Here is a 25,016-nt window from a genome sequence, read left to right as displayed (position 1 = left end):
AGTGTCCAATTCACTGTTTTTTTAATGTATTCATACAGTTGTTAAATCATCACCACCATCTATTTCTAGAGCATTTTCTTCACTGCAAGAAGAAAGCCTATGTCTATTAGCAGTCACTCTTCCCATTCTATTTGTTTAGCTTTACCAAATAAGTGTTGTCATTATTATCTGTTATGTAGAAGTCTCTCCACAGTGTGTCATGACAGTTGTTTAACCTTTCCCTTAGAGGTTTGTCCTGTTCACCTTCTGTTCTAATGTTGATTTGGGGTTGCATTTTTCAGCACTACCACCATCATCATGTTGACCAAAACTGTTAGGACATAAAATGACAGTACATTACTCACAGTCACTTATGAAAGTTTCAGTGCATGAAACAGAAAACTGAGCATGGTGAAGATTTCTGATTATGAGCCAAAATTGGCCCGTGCTTTAAAAGTTTAATGAATTGAGAAGTCACGTCTTCTAGCCTATGTGGAAGGGTTTAAATTTATTTCTTTAGCTATTATAGTATTTGAAAGAAAGCATAACATATATATGTGTTTGTACTTAATTGATTTATGAAGAACTGGAATTGTTTCTAAACTAACATGATCGATTTTCTTAAAAAAAATCTCAGATTTTTAAAAACTTTTCAATATCTATTTGTTTTTATTTCAGGGTATTATGAGGGTACAAACATTTTGGTTGCGTTTTATGTCTTTGCCTCTCCTTAGTTAGGGTTAGAGGCATGCCCTTCCCCTCTACAATGCTCACTGTGTCCTTTAGTTGTGAGTTTACCACCCCAACCCTCTAATCTCTGGAGAATATTACTACCACGTGAGCATCATAGTGTTAATCAGTCATTACCAATTTGATGGCGAGTACACGTGGAGCCTATTCTTTCAATCTTGTGTTACCTCACTTCGGATAATGGGTTCAAGCTCAATCTAGGAAAACATAAGAGGTGCTAGATCACTGTCATTTCTTATAATTTGGCGAGGCTGTGGAGAGACAGGAACACTCTTACACTGTTGGTGGGACTGCAAATTTTTGCAACTTCTCTGGAAAAGAATTTGGAGATACCCCAATCTCAATTTTTTTTTTTTAATTTCAGAAGTAATATATGCTAGTTAGAAAAATTTACATGTGTAGAGTTTAGAAGAATTGTCAAGTATAATGAGTTCTTTTTCATCCTACCTGTCTTATAGAGTTTATGCTTCAAGTGTTTTTTATGCCTAATTCTATAACCTACTTAATCTTTACTCAATTTTTAAACACTTCAGAAATGCTTGTTTATTGAATTGTGTTTTTCTATAATACTATTTAAAGTTGATGGAAAGCTTTAAAATTTTTGCCTTTGAAAGAGATAATTGCTAAGAAAAACTCCTAGTAGTCTTTCTTAAAAAATACTTTGGCCTCTTCATGGGCCAGTGGAATTTCTGAGCAACTGTGGAAATGTACATACTTCAAGAACTGCATCTGTTTATAATCAAAAAGGCTGCATGCGTTCACAACCCTTAAAAAGGCCTCCTCCTACAGAACAGCTTTTATAGGAAGGCTTCAGGACCAAATGACTTCCAAATTCACATCTGTATCTTTTCAGGCACAAATATTTCATAATGGTGATGCTGCCTGCAGTTGTACTAGCACATTTTTAAAAGTAATTCTCTGGAAGAGAATGGCATTTATCATGTACTCTGTATAGAAATTAAATAATGGAGGCATCAAAATTCTGTGGTCGAAAGAAAATTTCTGTGATTGACTGGATTCACTAGCAAAAGTAAGTTACCATGTCTCCCGTTTGGGTATTAAATGCCTTTCCTTTTTCTCTCTTGAATCCTAGCTTTTTACAGTGTATCCTAGAGTTTCCCAAAGGCTCTTTGTAATTATGTAGGGGTGCTTGACTTTAGAACTGCATTCTAGGGAATCGGGTATTGGACTGAGGATGTGTCTTATGATTAGAAGAGATAGCTGTAGTAGTAAGTACTTTGAAGATACCAAAAAGGGATTTGGAAGAGAAAACTAAATTTATTTTAGGCCACAAGTATCTAGGAAGACTATAATGTATGGGAACTTTTACTTAAAGGAGTTGGATTTAGCTATTGCCTGAAGCTGTTAATAATAATGGCGTTGTCTCTTTGAAAGTGCAATAATGTTGTCACTCTTCTAGGTTAACTTGTAGCAAGTTAATAATTTTAGGGTACTTAATAATGCTATTGTTGCCTTTAAAAAGCATATCTATCTGTATCTACTGATATATATAGATACCTGTATGTGCATATATTTTCATTGTATTTTTAATGGTTTAATACTGTTCTCATCTACCACACTGTTTCATTCACATATAGTATCATTTACTGAAGTTATGTGGTTATTGGAATGGGACTTGATAATGGACTGGAAAATGTTCTAAAGAGCCAAGCAAACCATCTACTACTATATGAATAGTTAATCAGGAATAAGAGTATCTTGCAGAAAACACTGGCGCTTTAATGGATACTAGATAGCACTCACTGTTGAAAGAGAAAATGGGAAAAAATGCCACATGGTATAAAATGAGGTCAGATTACCCATATTCTGTTTTTCCAGTAAAACAGAGAAGAATTTGTAGGCTCTGAAGCTTACCTTGTGTGTTCAACAATCCACAAAAGATTGGACTTAATATTTATTAAATAGTTTTTAAAAAAGTTGTTTTTGTTTTTCTCCCTGTATGCTTTCTCGTGTAATCAACCTGTCAAACAATTTATCTTACCAAATCCTTATTATGCTCATAAGCACTGAATTTTGTATAGATCAGTGGTCAATTAGTTAAAAGGAAAGTACTTTTATTTGTTCCAGATTAACCTTATCTAAAGGAAGAATTGGGAGGTTGAAGAAAAAATGTGCTGATCAACAAGCTAGGATTGAACAGATAAAATTGATGATTGTTTGGGAAAGAGTATATCATCAAGAAACTACTCTGACCTGTATATCTGGCTCTGTGGTTGTTCAGGTTGTGACTGGAAACTTCCTAAGCCTTTGGCACAACTATAAGTTGTTTCTCATATTTGGAGACTAGTATTGAGCACTATGTTTCATTTTACCTGCTTCATTTTTTCTTTATCTCATTCAATAAGGATTTATAAGTGTTTGCTTACTCTGCTAACCACTGTGCTTGGTATTCAAAACCTGTGGTTAAACCATTAGAATTATGCGTAAATGGTAAACATCCACATTTTTATAGGAAAGAATTTTAAAAGTTCACTTTCTGGAACATTTTGAGCGTTCTATATAATTTTAAGCTTCGTATAAGAAATAATAAATTATTGGATGTGAGGGTAGTCTGGCTGCAACATCTGTTACCCCATTGATCACCAGGGTTGATTCGGTTGATCTGGCTGGCTATGAGGGTGTCCCCTTCCTCCCTCACCACTCCATGTGCATCCTTCTGGAAGCAAGAGGACGACCTTCCCCGATAGAGGAGGATCATTCCTCGGTCAAGGATACATGAGTAGCTGTGCTTCCCTGCTAGAACCTCCAAACAGGCTCTTAAGAAATAATAAATTATTTAGTTAAAAAAACAAATTTATTATTTTAAAAGAAAAGTTGATGATTTTTAGTACCATAAATCCGAAAGTAAAATGAAAGATGCATTACTTTTCATCACTTAAAATGCTCAAACTAAAAAATTTAAACAGTATAAAAATATGCTCAATAAAAAAATTAAATCCCTGCCATTCCAGATCTCTAAACCCCCTCCTCAGGAGCACCCATCATTGCTATTTTCCTTTTGCATCTTTTGAGTAATGTTTTAAGCATGTATAAATATATCTATATGATTCTAGCTCCCTTTTCATATAAATAGGAGTATGTTATGTAAACCATGCACTTTTTCACTTAATGTGTTTTAGCAATCAATTATGACAGATCTACTGCATTCTTTTTACTGGCTGCTTAGTATTCTGTTGTATGAGTGAGCCACTCATCATGTAACCATCCCTTACTGATGGACATCTAAGTTCTCCCTATGTTTTTGCTCTTACAGACAGTGCTTTACTGAAATTTTTTTTTACATATGTCTTTCCCTTTATGTATATCTTTAGGATAAATTCTTAAGAGTGGAATTGCTAGGTCAAAGAATGTATAGTTCTAATTTTAATAGATATTGACAAATGTAGCTCCATAGGTATAGACCAATTTATACTTCTTTCAGTGCTATATTAGAGTTCCTGAATCCCCACCTTCTTGCCATAGCCCTATATTTTAAAGCTTTTGATCTTTACCTTTTGAATAGATGAAGATAGTATTTCATTTTAAGGTTTTTTTTTTTTTTTTTTGAAAAGTTAAAAATTCCTTAATTTTTTATTCCTGGTACCACTACCACAATTTACAGGGCAATATACCTGATGTAATGAAAAGAAAAAGAAAAAGACAAAGCTACAACAGATAAAAGACCTCAGGAATGTACATCTAATTGACACTACATTGCATTAATCAATAGCTGCACTTTTTGCAAACTGTGGCTATGACAGTCCTGAACAAGAAGGGTTTCCTGTTTAAGCTGCAGTAACTTTTCTGACTATGGATCATCGTTCCTTCTGTGGCAGATTTTTACAGTTCCTCTAATGCATTTGGGACGACTGTCTCAAAGTAACCTGCAGCTTTCCTGACAACTCCTCGCTCTCTCTCCTGCTAAGAACTGTAGCCCTTTTCTGCTGTTTTTAGAACCTTCTGCTACCATATCCACCACTTCCACCACCAGATCCATAACCACCATCATATGGACTGCCCGAGCTTCTTCCACCAAAACTGCCCCCTTTCATGGGTCCATAATTTGATTGCTGTTGTCCACTATAATTTCCAAAATCATTATAGTTCCCACCACCACCATAGTTACCTCCAAAATTTCCTCCTTCATTGTAACCATCATATCCTCCTCCACCACCGCCATATCCACCACCTTGGTTTCCATATCCTGGTCCACCACCATAGCCCCCTCTACTACTATAACCAGGACCACCGCCATAGTTGCCACCATCACCTCCAAATCCATTGTATCCACCATCACCTCCTCCATAACTACCTCTGCTGCCACCACCTCCACCACCATAGCCTCCTCTTCCACCAAAGTTTCCACCACGGCCAAAATTACCTCCACCACCTCCAAAGTTTCCTCCACGACCCATAAAGTTGCCAGATCCACCTCCCCGACCTCTTTGCGATCCAGCAGACTGCATCTCTTGTTTTGAAAGGGCCTTTTTCACTTCACAATTATGCCCATTAATAGTGTGGTATTTCTGAACAACAATTTTATCAACAGTATCATGATCATCGAAAGTTACAAAAGCAAATCCTCTCTTTTTTCCACTCTGCCTGTCTTCCATAACTTCTATGGTTTCAATCTTTCCATACTTTTCAAAGTAGTCTCTCAAATTATATTCTTCTGTATCTTCTTTAATACCACCAACAAAAATTTTCTTCACTGTTAGATGGGCACCAGGCTTTACAGAATCCTCTCTAGAAACAGCTCTCTTTGGTTCCACAACACGCCCATCAACCTTGTGTGGTCGAGCACACATTGCTGCATCCACCTCTTCAACACAAGAGTAAGTCACAAAACCAAAGCCCCTAGAACGTTTTGTTTGGGGGTCTCTCATTACCACACAATCTGTGAGTGTGCCCCATTTCTCAAAATGTTCTCTTAAGCTATCATCTGTAGTTTCAAAGCTCAGACCACCAATAAACAGTTTTCTCAACTGCTCTGGTTCCTTTGGATCATGGCCCTCCTCCCCCTGGCGGCGGCGGCGACGGCCGGAGTCGGGCTGGGGGCGACCGGTCGGCGGTTTTACCTCCATTTTGAGACCGGACTCGCCTCTTCCAACTCGAGTTCAATATGGGACCGAGAGGAAGAGGCCTCATTTTAAGTTTTGTTTCTTAAATTATTAGTAAAGTTGAACATTTTCTTATGGATTAAAAGCCATTTGTTAGTATTTCTTTGTGAACTTCTAGTTCATGTCTTGCCCATTTTCCTATTGCATTATTCTTGTTCTGATAAAGTTGTAATAGTTCTTTCTTTATGAAGAAAATTTACCCTTTGTCATATGTGCTACTATGTTTTGTTATTTGTATTTTGACTTATGGTAATTTTTTTCAGATAAGTCTTCTGCTGTCAAATTTAGAAATTTTATTTTTTTTTAGATTTTATGTCTTAGCACTTTCACATTTAGAGGCGATAAAGATTATCTATTGTTTTCTTCTAGTATTTTAATGGATTCATTATTTTTACCTTTGATCATCAAAAATGTGAGAAGTGAGGTAGAAATTTAGTTTTATTAAATATTTTAATATTTAGAAATATTTTAATATTTAGAAATATAAAAATATTTCTATCTTTTCTCTACCTGTTTGAAGTACAGTTTTATTATATCCTAAATTCTTATGTAAAAGGTCTATTTCTAGACTTTTTCTATTTCATTACTTTTCTTGCACAACCTGTTTTAATTACTATAACTTTTTAATGTTCTAAAAATGTAGAATTTTCCTGGATAGTTTAACATGTTTTATTTTTCTACCTGATGTTTAGAGTCATTTTATCTGATTGCAAATAACGACAAAATTCTGTTGGTATTCTTACTGAGATTGCGTTATCTTTGTAATTTAATTTAGATCAATGGATAATTTTACTTTATAATACTCAGGAATAGGATATATCTTTAATGAATGAATAAATTAGTTTTTTTTTTTTTTTTTTTTTTTTTTTTTTTTTGAGAGAGAGAGAGTCTCTCTGTCACCCTGGCTAGGGTGCAGTGGCATCATCATAGCTCACTGTAACGTCAAACTCCTGGGTTCAAGGGATCCTCCTGCCTCAGCCTTCCAAGTAGCTGGGACTGCAGGCATACCACTACGCTCGGCTAACTTTTTAAAAAAATTTTTTGTAGAGATGGGGTCTGTTTGTGTTGCCCATGCTGGTCTGGAACTCTTGGCCTGAAGCCATCCTCCAACTGTGGCCTCCCAAAGTGCTGGCATTACAGGTGTGAGCCACTGTATCCACCCATAATTTATTCAGAATTTTTATTATGGCCTTATTAGTTTTAAAGTTCTTCATATAGATTTTTTACATTTGTTGGTAAATTTATTCTTAAGAATTTTTTGTTTTACTTATTGCTCTTAGAAGTGAGATATTTTATGGTTGTGGTCTGTGGCCTGTTCGGGACGGGGCCACAGAGCTCTTTCCCCACAATCCCCCGCCCCACCGTGGAAAAATCATCTTCTGTGAAACTTAGGAAGCTGCCAGGGTGGGGTGAGCGGCGGGTCAGTGAGCTTATTTACAGCCAGCCGCTGGCCATTGCTTGCATCACTGCCTGAGCTCTGCCTACCCCCTCCCTCCAGTCTGTGGAAAATTGTCTTCTGTGAAACTGGTCCCTGGTGCCAAAGAGGTTGGGGACCGCTGTATGGCATAATGTTTTCTAACTGGTTGTTTTTTATATACAGGAAAGTCACTTTACTGAATTCTTTAATTGTTTGTAATAGTTTTTCCAGTTGATTCTCATAGGTTATCTTATCTAATCATATTAGCTATAAATACTGATAATTTTGCTTTTTCCTTTTTTGTTTGTATTTCTTAGTTTTTCTTCTTCTTTCACTGACTTATACTTCTAAAATAATGTTAAATAATAGTCATGATAATAGGCATCGTTGTTTTGTTCCTGAGTTTAGTAGAGTGCCTATTTTGTGTCAGGTACTGTTCTAGAGGCTGGGATTAGAACAACAATCAAGGCAGGCAAGGTTCCTCTGCTTATGAAATTTGTGTTCTGGTGGACAGGTAGAAAGAGAAAAAACAAACTAGAAAATATCAGGCAATGTTTAGCAATGTGATAAAAAATATAAACAGGGAGAAATAATGAGTGTTAGGGGTACTTGTTTAGACTGGATGGACAGGAACGTCATCTTGGATAAAATGACATTCTACTGAGACCTGAATACAAGAAGGAGCCAGCTATGTTAAGATCTGGAAGAAGCACATTCCAGGCAGAGGGACTAGCTAGTGCAAAGGCAGCAATGAACTTGTTTTACTACAGACAGAAAGGATAGAGCTAGTCAAACAAGAGCCAGATCTTGAGGGATCTCATGAGCTATTGTCTAGGGTTTGGTACAAGGGAAGTTTGGAGTTTCTCACTGGCCTAAGTTCTGTGGGTATGTGTTAATTTATAGCCAAACTGTTTTGGTAATAGTTTAATGCTAGCATGCACCCAGATAATATTCATAATACTATCCTTTGGGGAAGAATGAGAATAAAAGCATTATATTAATATATTAATAGTGAAGTAAGTGGATTAAAAGTCTAGGTGAGGCCTCTTACATATAACTAATTTTTGTGTTAGCTAATGAGAGGTGATTAAAGTAATATGTTAATATAATTAACTTTTAATTATTTTCTTAGTATCATTTAGTTTATGATAATTCTTCTTTAGATATTATGGTATAATATGAAAAGTTATGACCACTTAGATAACAAATTTGTACTGAACATCACTTAAATTTGATGGTAGCTTAGAATTAATATAAAAGTACATTTTAACAAATAAGCTTTTAATTTCAGAATAGTTTTAGATTTCCAGAGAAGTTGCAAAGATAGTATAGAGAGTTCCCATATACATCACACTCGGTTTCCCCTATTATTGACATCTTACATTAATATGATATATTTGTCAAAATTGATGAACCAACATTGATACATTATTATTAACTAAAGTCCATACTTGCAATACAATTCTGACACTAGCTGCCAGGAGGTAGTGCAGACTTCCCAGGTTGAGAGCATAGTCCTTCATAAGACTCTTTTCATTTCAGACACTAGCTGCAAACTCTGGGGTTCCCAGATCACCTGTGTTTTTGACCAAGTATCTACAACTTCAGGAGTTTCTACTAACCCCTCAGGTTCAGTAATTTATTAGAATGACTCACAGAACTTAGAAAAGTGCTATACTTATGATTATAGTTTTATTATAAAAGATACAAATCAGGACCAGCCAACAAAGAGATGAATAGGGCAAGGTCTGGGAAGGTCCCAAATGTGGAGTTTCCATGTCCTCAAGACGCATCACCCTCCTGGCACGTTGATACTGATTACCAACTGGGAAAGCTCATTGTAGAATGCCCCTCACTGGGTTTGTCTGATGTTTTTCTCATGATTAGATTGGGGTTATGGTTTTTTAAGAGGAAGGTCAAGGGTAAAGTGCCATTCTTACCACATCATATCAGGAGTACATAACCAACATGACTAAGGACCTTGATCATCTCGCTGAGGTAGGGCTTGTCAGGTTTCTCAGAGATAAAGTTACCCTCCCCAACCTCCTTTTTCATACTGCACCATTTGTAAGGAAGTCAATGTGTGCCACCCACGCTTAAGGAATGGGGAATTGCGTCCTTGAGCATGTAGTAAGATAAAGGAGATAGGGAGAAAAGGAGATAGGGAGATAGATAAATGATTTGAAATTTGTAGGTCATTAAAAATCTGTTAACCTTTTCAAATATTAGAAAAATGGAACCCTAGAGCTGGATAGTACCTTTCTTCGATGAGCAAGCTTGGAGGGGCCTGACAGTTAGAGCCAGATAGCTCCCCTTTTTCCTGAGTAACTCTAGACCAGGGTTTCTCAACCTTACTACTATTGGCATTTTGGGCCAGATAATTCTTTATTGTTGTGGGGGTTGTCCTGTGCACCATAGGATGTTTAGTAGCATCTTTGTCTTCTACCCATTAGATGATAGTAGCAACCAACTTCCCTAGCCCTCATAAACAAAACTGTCCCCAGATATTGCCAAATATCCTGTGTGGGGCAAAATTGTCCCTGGGTGAGAACCACTGTTCTAGGGATAGCAAGGCAACCTACAGACCCCAGTTTTGACTGAGACCTTTAACTTGGCATTGCAGTGCATCATCACCAGCCTCATTTTCTCTATTTGGATTTCCAAACCTTTTTGGAAGGTTGCTTCTGCAGAGGACCTGGGGGTAGGTTTGGGACCTGGGGAAGGGTAGAATGAGCTACCAAGACTGTTAAAGGTATTTCTGGGCTACATCTCTGCTACCTCTTTTTCTGCTTCAACCATCATACTCTTTTTTTTTTTTTTCGGATTTGATATATATATATTTTTTTTCATACTCTGTTTTTGAAGACATCTTTTACATCATTTAGTACATTAGTGTCTTCCTTTGGGTGATCTGAAAAAATAAGAAGCCCTAGAAGAATGTACACATAGAAGAATCATAAGGACATCATCTGTGTAACTTTACTTGCTCTTTGTGGGACCTAAGTTAGTTCAAATATTTTCCTTTTACAACTGATATCTTTGGCTATCTCAGGGAAGCAGAGGAGCATGACTAAGGGCTTGAACTTTGGAGGTGGAAGGATCTGCATTTAAATTTGGTTCTGCCTTTTATTAGCTATCTCTGACTTCTGTGCCTCATCTGGGAAATAAGTGTAACAACACCCAATTCATAGGATAGAAGTACGGATTAAAGAGATAATGTCCTTTATCTTATCCCACCTAGTAGGAGCTCAGTGAAATGTAGGTCCTGTCCTTTCACTCTCACCTCCTGCCTTTCTTACCCTTCACCTACGGAAGCCAGTTAATTCCAAATACCTCACCTAATCCAGGATAAACAAAAGGTCCTCTTCTCCTACCACTCTCTCATGCTTACACTGCCTACATTTTCTAATCCTCAACACTCCAATAACACTCCAACTATACGCATACCTTGTTTTATTGTGTGTGTGTGTGTGTGTTTTACACAAATTTAAGGTTTGTGGCAAGTCTGCCAAATTACCAGCATCATTTTCCAACAGCATGTGCTTATTTATCTGTTCACATTTTGTTAATTCTCACAGTATTTCAAACTTTTTCATTATTATTATATGTTATGGTGATCTGTGATCAGTGATATTTGATGTTACTACTGTAATTGTTTTGGGGTGCCATGAATCATGTCCATATAAGATAGTGAACTTAACTGATAAATGTTGTGTATATTCTGACTGCTCCACCAACCAGCTATTATCCAGTCTTTTTTCCTCTCCTTGGACCTCCCTATTCCCTAAAATGCAACAATATTGAAATTAGGACAGTTAATAACCCTACAATTGCCTCAAAGTGTTCCAAAGAAAGGAAAAGCTCCACGTCTCTTACTTTAAACCAAAAACTAGAAATGATTAAGCTTAGTGAGTTAGAAATGATTAAGCTTAATGTGGAAGGCATATCAAAAGCTGAGATAGGCTGAAAACTAGGCCTCTTGTGCCAATCAGTTGGCCAAGTTGTGAATGCAAAGGAAAAGTTCTTAGAGAAAGTTAAAAGTGCTATTCCAGTGAATATAGGAATGATAAGAAAGTGAAACAGTCTTGTCGCTGATATGGAGAGAATTTTAGTGGTCTGGATAGAAGATCCAACCAGCCACAGCATTCTCTTAAACTAACAACATTCCCTTAAGCCAGAGCCTAATCTAGAGCAAGGCCCTAACTCTCTTCAATTCTCTGAAGGCTGAGAGAGGTAAAGAAGCTGCAGAAGAAAAGTTGGAAGCTAGCAGAGGTTGGTTCACGAGGTTTTAGGAGAGAAACCATCTCTATCACATAAAAGTGCAAGGTGAAGCACCAGGTGTTGATAGAGAAGCTGTGGTAAATTATCCAGATGATCTAGCTAAGATAATTGGAAGTGGTGGCAACACTAAACAACAGATTTTCAATGTAAACAAAATAGCTTTATTGGAGAAAGATAGCACCTAGGACTTTCATAGCTAGAGAGCAGAAGTCAATGTCTGGCTTCAAAGCTTCAAAGGACAGCCTGACTCTCTTGTTAGGGACTAATGCAGCTAGGGACTTTAAGTTAAAGCCAGTGCTCGTTTACCATTCCAGAAAACCTAGGGCCCTTAAGAATTCTGCTAAATCTACTTTGCCTGTGCTCTATAAATGGAACAACAAAGCCTAAATTACAGCACATCTGTTTTCAGCATGGTTTATTGAATATTTGAAGCCAATTTTTGAGACCTACTGCTCAGAAAAAAGATTCTTTTCAAAACAGTATTGCTGATTGACTATGCTCCTGGTCACCCAAGAGCTCTGATGGAGATATACAAGGAAATAAATGTTGTTTTCATGCCTGCCAACACAATGCACATTCTGCAGTCCGTGCATCAAGGACTAATTTGGACTTTGAAGTTTTATTATTTAAGAATTTTTTTTTTTTTAAAAACACAATAAAATGAGGTATGCCTATACTTGAAATGTTGAGAATTAGAAAAGGCTATAGCTGCCATAGATAGTGATTCTTCCTATGGGACTGGGCAAAGTCAATTGAAAACCTTCTGGAAAGGATACACCATTCTAGATGCCATTAAGAACATTCATGATTCATGGGAGGAGGTCAAACTATCAACATGAACAGGAGTTTGGAAGAAGTTTGGAAGAAGTTGATTTTGACCCTCATGGATAACTTGGAGGGGTTCAAGACTTAAGTGGAAGAAGCAACTGTAGATGTGGTGGAAACACCAAGAGAACCAGAATTAGAAGTGAAGCCTGAAGATGTGATCATTTGCTGCAATCTTATGATCAGACTTTATTGGATGAGGAGTTGCTTCTTATAGGTGAACAAAGAAAGTGGTTTTTGGAGGTGGAATCCACTGGTGAAGATGCTGTGAACATTGTTGAAATGACAACAAAGGATTTAGAATATTTTATCAACTTAGTTGATAAAGCAGTGGCAGGATTTCAGAGGATTGATTCCACTTTTGAAAGATGTTCTATTGTGGATAAAATGCTATCAGACAGTATTGCATCCTACAGAGAAATCTTTCATGAAAGGAAGAGTCAATGGATGTGGCAAACCTCATTGTTGTCTTATTTTAAGAATTTGTCATAGCTATCCCAAAATTTAGGAACCACCACCCTGATTAGTCAGCAGCCATCAACATAGAGGTAAGACTCTACACCCACAAAAAGATTACAACTTGCTGAAGGCTCAAATGATTGTGAGCATTTTTTAGCAATAAATTATTTTTAAATTAAGGTTTATACATTGTATTTTTTAGACAATGCTATTGTACACTTAAAAGACTACAGTAAAGTATAAACATAACTTTTATAATGCACTGGGAAACCAAAAAATTTGTCTTCATTGTCATATTGGCTTTATTGCAGTGGTCTGGAACTGAACCCACAATATCTCTGAGGTATGCCTGTATGTTCGTACCCCAGGGCTTTTGCATTTGCTATTCCTTTTGCTAGGAAATGCCTCTAGATAGCCACATGGCTTGCTCCTTCACTTTGTTTAGGTCTCTACTTGTATGTCACCTATCAGAGAGGCCTTCTCTGACCACCATATATAAAATAGGACTTGCCCTCTATTTCCTGGTATTTCTCAATCACTTTACTGTGCTCTATTTTTCTCTATGTCACTCACCATCTATTGATCTATTATTTATTTGTTTCTGTATTTTGTGTCTCCCCCTCACCCACCATTAGTATATAGGCCTCATATGGACAGGGACTCTTTCTTAATTGCTGTATCATCAGTGTCTGGGACACTACTTGGGCTGTATTTGGTACTCAATAAACATTGAATGTGTGAATAAATGAATATTATTTTTTATTCATGCCACTTGTTCCTTGAGTTCTCCAAGAAAAAATGTATATATACTGATTTAAATCGTCTCTTACTGTTGTCATCTCAGAATGTTATTCAATTTAGAGGTGACCATTTTTAGCCTTCCTTGTTTTATATTAAAATATGATTTCTTCTGAGGCTTTTTTCCCATATACAGTTTTAATTTTAGAGAACTTTTAATTGTATCATTAACATTCCTGTCTGTAGGTCACTGTTGTGTGGTGGATTGGGAAAATAGGAAGAGACCTATGTTCTAGTTATATCAATTCTTTGTGACCTTCAGCTGATTATCAACATTTTTGGTACTTTTTTAAATGGAGAAGTTGAAAATATACAATCTATTGAGGTAGATTTTCTTAATAACCTAAAATGATATCAAGAATGTTCTGTAGCCGTTGGCCAGTGGGCCAACGTGGGAAAAATGTTGCTGAGTTTTTTTGTTTTTTTTTTAATTTGTTTTCTCTGAAAGAATAGCATGCAATATTTAAATAACCAAAGTTGTGGTCATTTTTATTTTAGCCATTCTGATGATAATTACACTTGCCAGCCAGGTGATTTGTCTTGTATCTTTTAGACTGTCATCTAACATGCTGTTTTATTTCTGCCATATTTGGTTCTTCTCCTCTGATTCTGTACCTAATGTCCCTTGGATTAATAAAGTACTCTATGAACTGGAAGGTCTGGTGTCCTTATAATTCCACATTTTCACATATTTTCTGTATTTTTGTTTCAGGTGGGAACAATGATAACAGTGTAAACATTTTAAACAAACTTGGATGAGATAGATTTTTTTTTAATATGAGCCAGTTGATATGTTCTGTGGGTGTTTTTTAAATAAGGCTACATACAGTTTTCATTTTTTATTTATGACTATGTATAAAGCCTATTCAGCAAGTGTTATGCTTTACTGTAGGTAAGCTTTCACAGTTTATTTGAGAAAACATAGACATGTAAATAGGTCTATTTTTCAGTGTGGGAGTGATGAGGTTTACTAAATGTTTACTGATATTCATAAGGCAATTTTTTTTGTCCTTTTAGCAATGATGAGAGAAAAAAATATTTACCAGGTTTTTTACTGTACCTACCTAGATTATTCCAAACATGGGTGATTTTTTATCTAGGAGGTTTATCCATTTAAGGGCCAAACTCAACCTTTTCTGAATATAAACATAAATCTTTTGCTTTGAAGGACATTTTGCACTTGAGGCAAAGCAGTATTTGTTAAGTAAATGGATTTTGTGTGTCGCAGGGCTGGAGAAGTAGTAATGCTTCATTTCTGGCAACCCGAGACAGAGAACACTGTCCAATTTAAGACTCCCATTCTGCAGGAATTCACATGTTGTTTAAGGCAGAATCATCTATATTTTTCAGAGTCTTAAGTATATCAGCATATGATTCAAACTATGTTTGTTCCCAGGTGCCAAGGGCTTCTTGTGCTGATGTGATAGAACTTGGCATAGCACAGTCCTCCTGCAGAGCAATGCCTGGCTGTTTATGCTGAGGTAACCTGTACTCTCTTGATTTTACTCAGGGGACTTCTGCAGTTGTTGAGGTTTTTTTTTTTTTTTTTTTTTTTCCATTCCAAACTGTGTCCCTGTCTCTCATGCATTTCTCTTTTAGTATTTTTCCTCTACCACAGTGTCTAAACCTAAGGTAATTTGACCCTATAATATATGAGAGTTTTGAGATTTAGGTTCACCTATTATATATAGGTTCATGTGGCTCAATCTTGCTTGACTCAGAGTTGCACATAGTTTGAACTTATATAGTCATTTCCAGCTTTCCTTCTAGTTTCTCCTTACTTTCAGCCACTGTCTAATCTGGGCTAGAGCTATTTCTATCCATTGCCTTTGCTGCTGGGAAAGCAAGCAGGCCTCCCCTGCTTCCCCTGTGAACTTTAGCTTCAGAAATGCTTTCCTGATGACTTCATAGAGGCATCTTGGTGGCTAACTCAATTCTGCCCAGCATCCCCTACATCTTGTCTTAGGAATTGACTCTTTAATAATCCTCCTCCTGGAACTGCTTCCTTGCACTGGAAAGGCTCATCTTAGTCTGTTTGGTTCCACAGTGTTTCAGCAAGGTGTGGTTTTCTCTCAATTTTGTCCTCATAGTTTTACCCTACTTTCTCTCACCCTGGATCCCCAACCCTACACCAGGTATTTTCTAAAATCTGTGACAGTGCTTGGCCATGTGATTAGGAGAGAGATGTTGGGTCATTATATGGTTTAAGTTTTGGAATTCCGTCAGAGCAAATGACTAGAAACCTGCAAGTCAGAGTTTGGAACTGAGGTTTCAAGATGCCTGTGTGGCTCAGTGCAGGGAAGCAATCCACTCTGTGTTAGAATTTGTTCATTTATGAAAGGTAGACTTCAGGGACTCATGTGATTATTAGAAAGAGCACTGTTTTCTGAGCCCCGTGCTCGGCTCTTCATTCTCATGTTCTTATTCAGCCCTCAGAGTATTCACATTCTTGTGGTAGAGCAAGTGAGTGGCAGGTGCACTTAGGAAAACATGTATATGGATACACACACATCACACATTATTTATACTGTAAATTCTAAACATGCCTAATAAAGTTATTCTAGGAGACAGTGTGATATCACAGAAATAGCATGGGCTTTGGAAAATTTACAAAGACTTGAGTTTAAATCTCACTTTTATCCTGGCAAAAGCAGTAGTTCTTCTGGGACAATGCACTTTTTAAAAATTAATTTTTTAAAAAATATATTTCTTTTTTCTTTTCTTTTTCTTTTTTGCACATTTCTTCCTCTTGTAAAAAATTAATTTTTAAAAGAAGCAAATACATAATTTTGGTAAAAAATAGGTATAATTAAATTTTTTTAATTAAAAAAAATCTCACTACTCATACTGCTAGTGTGGCTGTATAGGCTCTTTGGAAATAGAACATTGCCTTTATTAAGATAGAGAATGGCAGCCAGGCACAGTGGCTTACACCTGTACAACACTTTGGGTCGATGAGGTGGGAGGGTTGCTTGAAGCCAGGAGTCCTAGACCAGCCTGAGCAAGAATGAGACCCCATCTCTACAAAAAATAGAAAAATTAGTCAGGCATAATAGTGTGCTCCTTTAGTCCCAGCTACTCAGGAGGGTGAGACAGGAGGATCCATAGAGCCTAGCAGTTTGAGGTTGCAGTGAGCTATGATAATGCCACTGCACTCTAGCCTGGGTGACAGAGTGAGACTCTGTCTCAAAAAAATAAAAAGATAGAGAAGGGCAAAATTCCCATCATGAATTAACTGTAAGATTCCTGAATTCTCCAGTGAACTCAAAGAGGTGAAAGTGGAAGAAAGAGTGCTGGCCCACTGGTCTGGCTGCAGCATTAAAGCAAACCCTAAGGATAACTTAACATTTTAGTGTAAAATATCCATAGGGGGAATTTAGGGGTCTACTCAGATAATCCAGGAGTAGGGGAAAGAGATCCCTCTCCACAATAGGCAGTCACATTGGTCTTATAGTTCATTTTCCCTTCTTTCCTGTATGGTGTCATTATTTAGGCCTCTCTCTTTGTCAGGACCATTTCTATTCCAGCATCTGATGATTTGTTTAATCAAAATTGCATTCTCTGACTAAGAACTTCAGAAATTAAGGACTTGTGCCATGTTTTAAAGAAACCACTGGTAATTTTCGCATAAACATTAATTTTTGAATCAAGAAAAAAGATTAAAATCACATGTCAGACAAATTTAGATAAGACCTAATTAAAAATGTTCCTGTTATTGATACATTCTAACATATATACATGCTTCATGGATCCACTAAAATGAATCTATTTTCTTTCTGAAAAAACCTCTTTTAATGATTTTTACTGATATTTATTTAGCTATTTAGTTGTGCATGACGATTGATGGATGGAGAACAGTTTTTCAAGTTAAGGTATTTGCTCACATTCAAAGGTATTTTCTCTTCTCTGTCTTTAGAGACTTTTTTTTTTTTTGAGACAGAGTCTTGCTCTATCGTGGTGGGTAAAGTACAGTGGCATCATTATAGCTCACTACAACCTCAAACTTATGGGCTTAAGCAATCCTCTTGCCTCAGCCTCCTGAATAGCTGGGACTACAGGCATGTGCCATGATACCTGGCTAATTTTTCTATTTTTTGTAGAGATGAGGTCTCACTCTTGCTCAGGCTGGTCTCAAACACCTGAGCTGAAGCAATTTTCCTGCCTCGGCCTCCCAGAGTGCTAGGATTATAGGCATGAGCCACCATGCCTGGCCCTTTAGAGATCTTTTTTTAAGTTTTTGTAATACTTAATCTTTAAAAACATTTGAGAGACCCTTAGTGTAGAGATTGTTAAATGTAATTTAACTTTTAAAAAGCCTCTTCTCTGTCAAAGAAAGGACCATTGTTTTTGCTGAATTATGAATGTTATTATGTAATTTCAAGCTTCCAGAGATTCTAATATCTTAAAGTTCAGCAACCTGTCTTTGAAAGTAAGAATGCCTAAGAGAATCCCATTTCCATATCTAAAATTAGAAATGACATGCAGAGACTACAGGCATTTCACCAGACATGGTAATTACATGTTTTTTCTTTTTAAGAAAACCTGAAAAAAAAATCAAGCAGTTAGCTCTTTATTAAATAAACAGCCAGGTGTGGTGGCTCACCCCTGTAATCAGTCCTAGCACTCTGGGAGGCTGAGGCAGGAGGATTGCTTGAGGTCAGGAGTTCAAGACCAGCCTAAGCAAGAGTGAGACCCCGTCTCTACCAAAAATAGAAAAATTAGCTGGGTGCAGTGGTGCATACCTGTAGTCCCAGCTACTCAAGAGGCCGAGGCAGGGGGATTGTTTGACCTCAAGAGTTTGAGGTTGTGGTGAACTATGATGACACTATTGCACTCTACCCAGGGCAAAAGAGTGAGACTCTGTCTCAGAAAAACAACAACAACAACAACAACAACAAATCCATCTATCTTTGGGCAGTACCTCTGTCCATTTATTTGATTTGAGAATGGTGTGGCTATGTATGTATGACGTGTTCCTTACCACTGCCCATTTTTTGATTTAGAATTTTATTTTTCCCTAAACAAATCTATTAGGTCATATAAATGTTCTCATTTCATAATTTTGTTTATACATAACTATGTTTGTGAAATACACCTTTGCCAAATTTACACTAGGTGCCTTTCTATATTTTGAGCATCTTCTGTACATGCTCTATTTGCATTATGGGGGCCAATGTGTCAGCTTTGCCTTATGACTTTAAACACACACTAACTCCTTAGAGACTGTGTGGAGAATTCACATTTGCATTTGGCCCCTACAGTGTTTGGCAACTGATCATCATGTATAAAAGATCTGTTTCCTCTCTCACATTTGGGAAATTGACCTTGAGGAAGAGATGGAGGTGGGACCAAAGGGAAGAAGGAAAGTCCTTTCTGGGATAGGGTGACCTTCTCCTGGTATCTGGGTTCTCCACTCTCTGCTGTCAGGCTGCCATGCTTGGGCAGCTGGCTGTGTTCCCAGCCTACAGAGGATTGCTGCTCAGGGCTAGAGTCCTAGCCCAGCTAGCCAGATCATCTGCGATTTTTGATTACCACCTCTGTATTCCACTGGCACATGTAATTCAGAACTGACTGCAATTTATATCACCTTGAAGCCTAATAAGTGTGGTCTTTACCTGCATCTTAATATCTGTCAAATTACTTTTCCTCCTATTGTTAACAGTAAGAAGATCCTGTATTGAATTTGAGAAATGAAAAAGTAGGGGACTAATTTCAGAGCTGTGGTATTTCAACTACCATTACTGGGTGGGGAAAGCTTTGTACTGTTAGACTTCTCGGATCGCTACCTGCAACAGTGCTATTCAATTTCACATTTAAAAATGTACTTAAATCTAAATTGGACCCCTCCCCCCTTTAAAATTCCTCAGTAATTTTCTATAATGTAGTGAAAAGGTATAACTCATACCTGCAGCCCATAGGCAGAATCTGGCCTGCAGACTTGTTTATTTGTCCTGCTCAGCATTTAAAAGCCTGTAAATTTTGCATAAGGACCAGATTCTCAGCATCCCTTGAAAACCTTGAAAACGTGTCAATATTGAGTCCTTATTCGTGTGCTGGCTGGAAAAAAGCAACACCTCCTCCCCTTAGTTTGGGCAGTCTGCCATACCAACTGGTGCCTTACACTCAGCCTGCTTGGCCTATTTAATTTACTAGTCTCAGCCCTCTAGGCACCGGAAAACCCCTCCATACTTATTTCTCTCTTGTGTTCACGTCTGCCCTCTGCCTAACCTGTAGAACAACTTGCAGAGCTCCAAGGAAGGGGCCATGATCTCTAGCCTCTGGAACTTTGTGCATTATAATCCCTCTTCTTGAAGAATCTTTCCCCACTTCTTCCTCCTGGCTGATTCTTACTTAGCCTACAAAACCCAGCTTGATCATGGTGTTTGGGAAGCCATCCCTGACACCTCTTCCTTCCTGCATGGTAGTATTAGATGCTCCTCTGCAGAGCGTCCTTCACTGTTCTCAGTACCTCAGTCATAGGGCTTAGCGTACTGTATGTTAACTGTTGAGTTACATACTCTTAAATCAAGAGCCTCTTTGGCAGGGTCTGTCCTACCCTTTTCTGTTTATTCAGCTACTCATGATTCTTGGCACGCACAATACATTATTGGCTCACAATACATTATTTTTATTGATATGTTGTAATATTGGCAAAGGCAGTGGTTAGCTGCACATTAGAATTACCTGGACAGCTTTAAAAAATCTCAATATCCAGGCCACACCCCAGGGCAATTAAATCAGAGCCTCTGAGAGTAGGGCCTATACATTAGTAGTTTTTAAAACTCCTCTGGTGATTTCTATGTTCAGCCAAAGTTGAGAGCAACTGGTCTAAGGCATTTAACCAGGGTAATCTAAAGAAAAGCAATTCTTCATGATTTAGTTTGTGATTAAAACATTTGGTGATGAATTTAGGGAAATCCACCTGAAATGAACATTTTTACTTCACTATGGTAACACATTGCATTTAAACAAGTAGGCCCTTATCGTCAAGAAATCAGTTTCTCCCGCAACAAACAATTTTGCAAGTTATATTGGTGACAGTTAGCTAAGCAGCAATGTTAGTAACAGTACATTAACAGCTTTTTGTAATTTTGGTAGTTGATGTAATATAACCATGTGCCATTTTATACCTTGCTGCATTTTGATTTAAATTTCAAGTGGATTATTTTTTAGGCATTCTATAAATTAGCTTAGGCATTTATTGAGTTTCCAATGCAACCACTTCTCTTTTTTGTATCTTCCTCTTTGTTTTATATTGGGGATGCTAGGTGGAAGAAAGACAAACAAAAACAGAACATTAACTAGTGTCTGGTGTGGTTAACATACTTGAGATAAAAGCCATTTTAACTTGGTGAAAGCTTTCACCAGCTGCATTGTCTAACAATTAAATAATCAGTTCTGAGCTCATGATTAGTTTGGAGAGGATTCAGAAAAAAAAATAGTGAATGAGTTGAGGAAACATTTATGAATTGGTATTGCCTTTATTTTGGCAATACCAAAATAATAGACTCAGAATAATAGACTGAGGTGAAAAAATTTCTGCATGGGCACTTTTTGTGAATGTTAACTTGATTTTGTTTCTACTGAGAATGAGGTAGTAGGCATTTGGTTTAAAACTAAGGGAGTTTTAGAGAGGAAGTTTTAAAGTTTTAAAACTAAGGGAGTTTTAAAGAATCATTTCTTGTTTATAAAGACTGTTAGATAGTGATATTCACTTTGTGATTTCTTTCCTAAAAGAGCTTTATGAAGAGGATAAAGCTGTCTGTCTGACCAGAAAACTTCTTGAGATTTCTTTTCTCTCTCTGATTGGAAAATCTCTTCCAATTACTCTTTTGTATCTGAAGCAAATGATCTTTTCCACATTGCCCATTTATCTCACTGATAAAGCTGGTTTATCTACATTGAATCCAGCCATAGTACCTCGTTGGTGTAGTAATGTAGATTTTTCTAAGAATTTTCTGCGTATTCAACTCCATTTTCCCCTTTGAGCTAACTGAGGCCAGGTGGGAGTGATCTGGTTGTTCTTACTTCCCTTCGCCAGGATTTTTCTCCTTATAGGAGGGAATGGGTGGTGCTGGGCTCAGAAGAGCTGCTGGAATCTTATTAATATGGTAGAGTTCTGATAGTGGCTGCCTTAGGAGCACTACCCTGGAGCTGGGGGCCTCTCCTTTCTGGGGAGTGCTCTTTGCCTTCAGCTGGCTCATTCCTAGGCCAGGAACAAGGGCATCACTTGACCTGGAAGGAGAAGCAGCCAGCTCAGAAGAGCCAGGTCTGAGGCTCTACCCAGTCTGGCTGTCACCTTCAGGCTCCTGGGGACACCTGGCATATAATTATGTGCCTTGAGACAGTGGCTTCCCTCACAGAGTGGAGGAGGAAACTCATTAATCAGTCAGCCTAGTGTACTCAGCTGGATCTCTCTTCATAGCCTAGTGAATCAGGGGTTGAATTTTCAACTTCTTGTTCCCTTTTTCCTTGTATTTTTAGAGCAGCCCCTTTCTAGAGGGGAGAGGAAGGTCACCAGTGGGAGTATTCTATCTTCCTGGTCACCTGTCCTTCTGCTCACTGCTCCTGCTGCCAACTGTCTTTCTTTCTCACTCACATGATCAGGAAACTGGCCTCATACATTAGATGTGATGAAGAAGTGGTGGCAGTGGCCACAGAAGGGTGCGAGTGCTAGCAGCAGGGGGAGGGGAGAGCTGCCAGCTTCCAATGTTGGCATGCCTGGCATCAGCGTTCTTCCCAGAATCTGCTTCCCAGTTCTGCCAGCACAAGGCTGCTGTTTGGAAATATAGAGTTCTGATCTAATTCTGATAAAATACATCTTTTTCCTTGAGATGCTTAGAGTGTTATCTTGATTCCCTCTGTTCCTTTGATTATGGAGATTACTGTTAACATTGCTATGATGGCGGTTCAGTAGGAAAGTTGACTGTATTTACTATGTCTCTGAAGTAAAGAATTTACTAGTCTGTATTTCCTAAACCTGCCTCTACCTTCCTCTTCTACCTCACATGGAGTTTCTCAACTTTAGTTTTCAGGCCAGTCTGGGGCCAAAGCAAATAGTATTTAAACAGCTTCAACTCCTCAACCAGTGTGTATGTGTGGGGTAGGGAGGTGGGTGCAGGTTACCTTTCCAAACGGGTGACTTCCTGGACTCCTGTGGTGCCAACCAAGTCTCAGCTCTCACCTCTAGCTACTTTGTGCCCTGGTTTCTAGCTTCACATTGATAGCACTGGGCTTTGGGAGCTGACTTTGTGAAGATCATTGGTGCCAAGTGTGACATCTTTAGCAGCCATGGCACTGTCTTAGCTTGCTCTTGCCATCTCTCCCATGGGGAAGTAGAGTCCTGGCCTGAGCTTAGCGCCCTACTGCTTGCCAGTATCATCTGCCTATCTGACTTCTGAATGTCATCTACTCCATGCTATATTTTGGTACTTTTTGCAGGGAGATGAAGGCTTATGGAATGAAAAGGGCAGGTTTAATCCTTGACAGACTTGGCTCAAATACTAGGCCTGACACTCCTTATTTGTATGATCTTGGATACGTTTTTCTTTGAGCCTCAGTTCTTCATTTGTAAAATGAGGGTCTTATTTCCTATCTTACAAGTTTGTAATGATTATATGATGTACTACATGTAAAATACCTAGCACACTTCCAAGCCCTTAGGAGGAATTCATATATTAATTCTTTTCCTTTCTCTGCTATCTCTGCTTGGTGTCTTGCATCATGACTGACGTTATCATGCCCTTTATACACAGGAAAGCACTTTTCTTGCTTGACTGTACTTCTGTAATTGGCTTTTGCACTTGGGCCACTTTTCCAAGTCCCTGCTTAATGTGTGTTAGTAGGTCTTGGGCCAGGTTTTCTTCCTGACTGTCCTGGGTTTCCTGAAAAGGGGATTATGCAATTGTACAAAAGCGACAAAACTCAAAATTTTGGAGCTGCTTTTCTTGCTTTCTCTCCTGTTCCAATTTGCTAGCTGTTCCTGTGATTAAAATCAGCCTCTATGTATTTACCTGTAAGATGGGCATGTGGTTGTACATATTTAGAATCTAGAGTCTTCTCGTTTCTAAGTTGTTTAGCTCAGTAAGGAAAATAACATTTGTTGCTATTAAATTGGTCCCCAGTGGCTATTTTCTTTTTCCACTCTATAGCTACCAGGCAGCTAGGCATGAATCAGCTGAGTTGAAAATATTTTAACCAGAGACATTTGGACCTGGCACCAGAGTTGTATTGCCCAGACCATGGTAGAGGTCAACCAGCCAACTGACAGGGCATATAGCTACTAGCATTTGCTTATGAATGCCCCATGAGAAAATCCTGGGTGGAAAGTTCAGTATCTGAAGGGAAAATTTAGGAGGTCATAAACTATAGATTATTTTGCCTTGCGTAACAAAAGCAGAATGTTATTTAAAATACATCTCATCATGCACTCTAGTGTTGATGAACTGGATTTAGTTTGTGACATCTGTTAGGTTGACTTGATGGTTATTGTAAGGTTTAGGGAGTGTTCAAAAGCCTGTTTTACTAGTATCATAAAGTGAATGGAAAATATTTTCTATAATTTCAAGTAATAGAACCCCAGAGGCCTTTGATCATATTGAAAGGGCCCATAGTCAGCTCAAATCTCCTAGGTTTCTGTTCATTATGCTATGGGCCTTTGAAATAGTTCTAATTAGACTGCAGAAAGCATTGATTTTTTTCATGACAGATTAATGCCTAAATTGGAATATGCAAAGACATGGAAATAGAGGAAATAAATGAAGTAAATACTTTAAGGGGCTGCTGTTCTTTACACTTAACAATGGAATGTATATGAAGTGACTAGACCAAGTTCTGATCCCTTTCTATTTCTGTCTTTTCTCCCCATTCTGAAATCAGTAGCACTGGAGTAAATCAAGACCCCAAATCAGTGCTACAGTTCTCATCTATTAAAGTCACTGAGCCTTGCTTGAACTGTGCTTTCTAACATAGGGGTTGGTAAATTATGGCCTATAGCAAGTTTTTGTATAGCTTCATGAGCTAAGAATGGTTTTTATTCTTTTAAAGGGTTAGAGAAAACAAAAATGAATATTTTACAGAAAACCTACATGGCTCACAAAGCCTAGAATATTCACTGTCTGGCCCTTTGCATAAAAAGTTTGCAACTCTTGTTTTAGTATATTAGGAATGAAATCTTTTTATGAGCTTAAACATTCTAAATTGTGTCCTCTGTAAGGTCAGTATAGTGGAAACATGGAAAAGGTGTGGGCTTTAGAGTTGGACAGATCTGGTTCTGGATGGTGTCTCTATGACTTTCTACCTGGAGAACCTCAGAAAAGTAACTTAAGTCCTCTAAGCTTCAGCTTCCTTGGGGTTGTTGTAACTCAGTGCCCTCCACTTAGTAGGAT

The 25,016-nt window shown here is 37.8% G+C and overlaps 2 protein-coding genes across 3 annotated transcripts in view; one reads left to right on the top strand and one right to left on the bottom strand.

The window, feature by feature from the left end:
* Positions 1-25,016, top strand: part of PPM1L (protein phosphatase, Mg2+/Mn2+ dependent 1L) — a 280,128-nt gene that overhangs the window by 32,407 nt on the left and 222,705 nt on the right. The gene's annotated exons all lie outside the window — the stretch shown is intronic.
* LOC105881195 (heterogeneous nuclear ribonucleoprotein A3) lies at positions 4,302-5,877 on the bottom strand. Of its 2 annotated transcripts, XM_012782770.2 has the most exons (2): positions 5,808-5,877; positions 4,302-5,741 (listed from the first exon to the last, which is right to left on the bottom strand). In XM_012782770.2, the coding sequence occupies exons 1-2, from the start codon at positions 5,811-5,813 to the stop codon at positions 4,680-4,682; spliced, it is 1,068 nt and encodes a 355-aa protein (XP_012638224.1). In that variant the 5' UTR covers positions 5,814-5,877; the 3' UTR covers positions 4,302-4,679. The 2 variants fall into 2 exon arrangements, with proteins under 2 accessions (XP_012638224.1, XP_012638223.1); XM_012782769.2 differs by having other exon boundaries at positions 4,302-5,866.

The sequence above is a fragment of the Microcebus murinus genome, chromosome 1 (genome assembly GCF_040939455.1).
Source record: "Microcebus murinus isolate Inina chromosome 1, M.murinus_Inina_mat1.0, whole genome shotgun sequence".
In the NCBI taxonomy this organism is placed as follows: domain Eukaryota; kingdom Metazoa; phylum Chordata; class Mammalia; order Primates; family Cheirogaleidae; genus Microcebus; species Microcebus murinus.
The sequence above is the reverse complement of the archived record's forward strand: the minus strand, read 5'-3'. Positions and strand labels throughout refer to the sequence as shown.

Excerpts from the sequence above, each read along its gene's own strand:
- LOC105881195 (XM_012782769.2), bottom strand. The coding sequence starts at position 5,813 with ATGGAGGTAAAACCGCCGACCGGTCGCCCCCAGCCCGACTCCGGCCGT.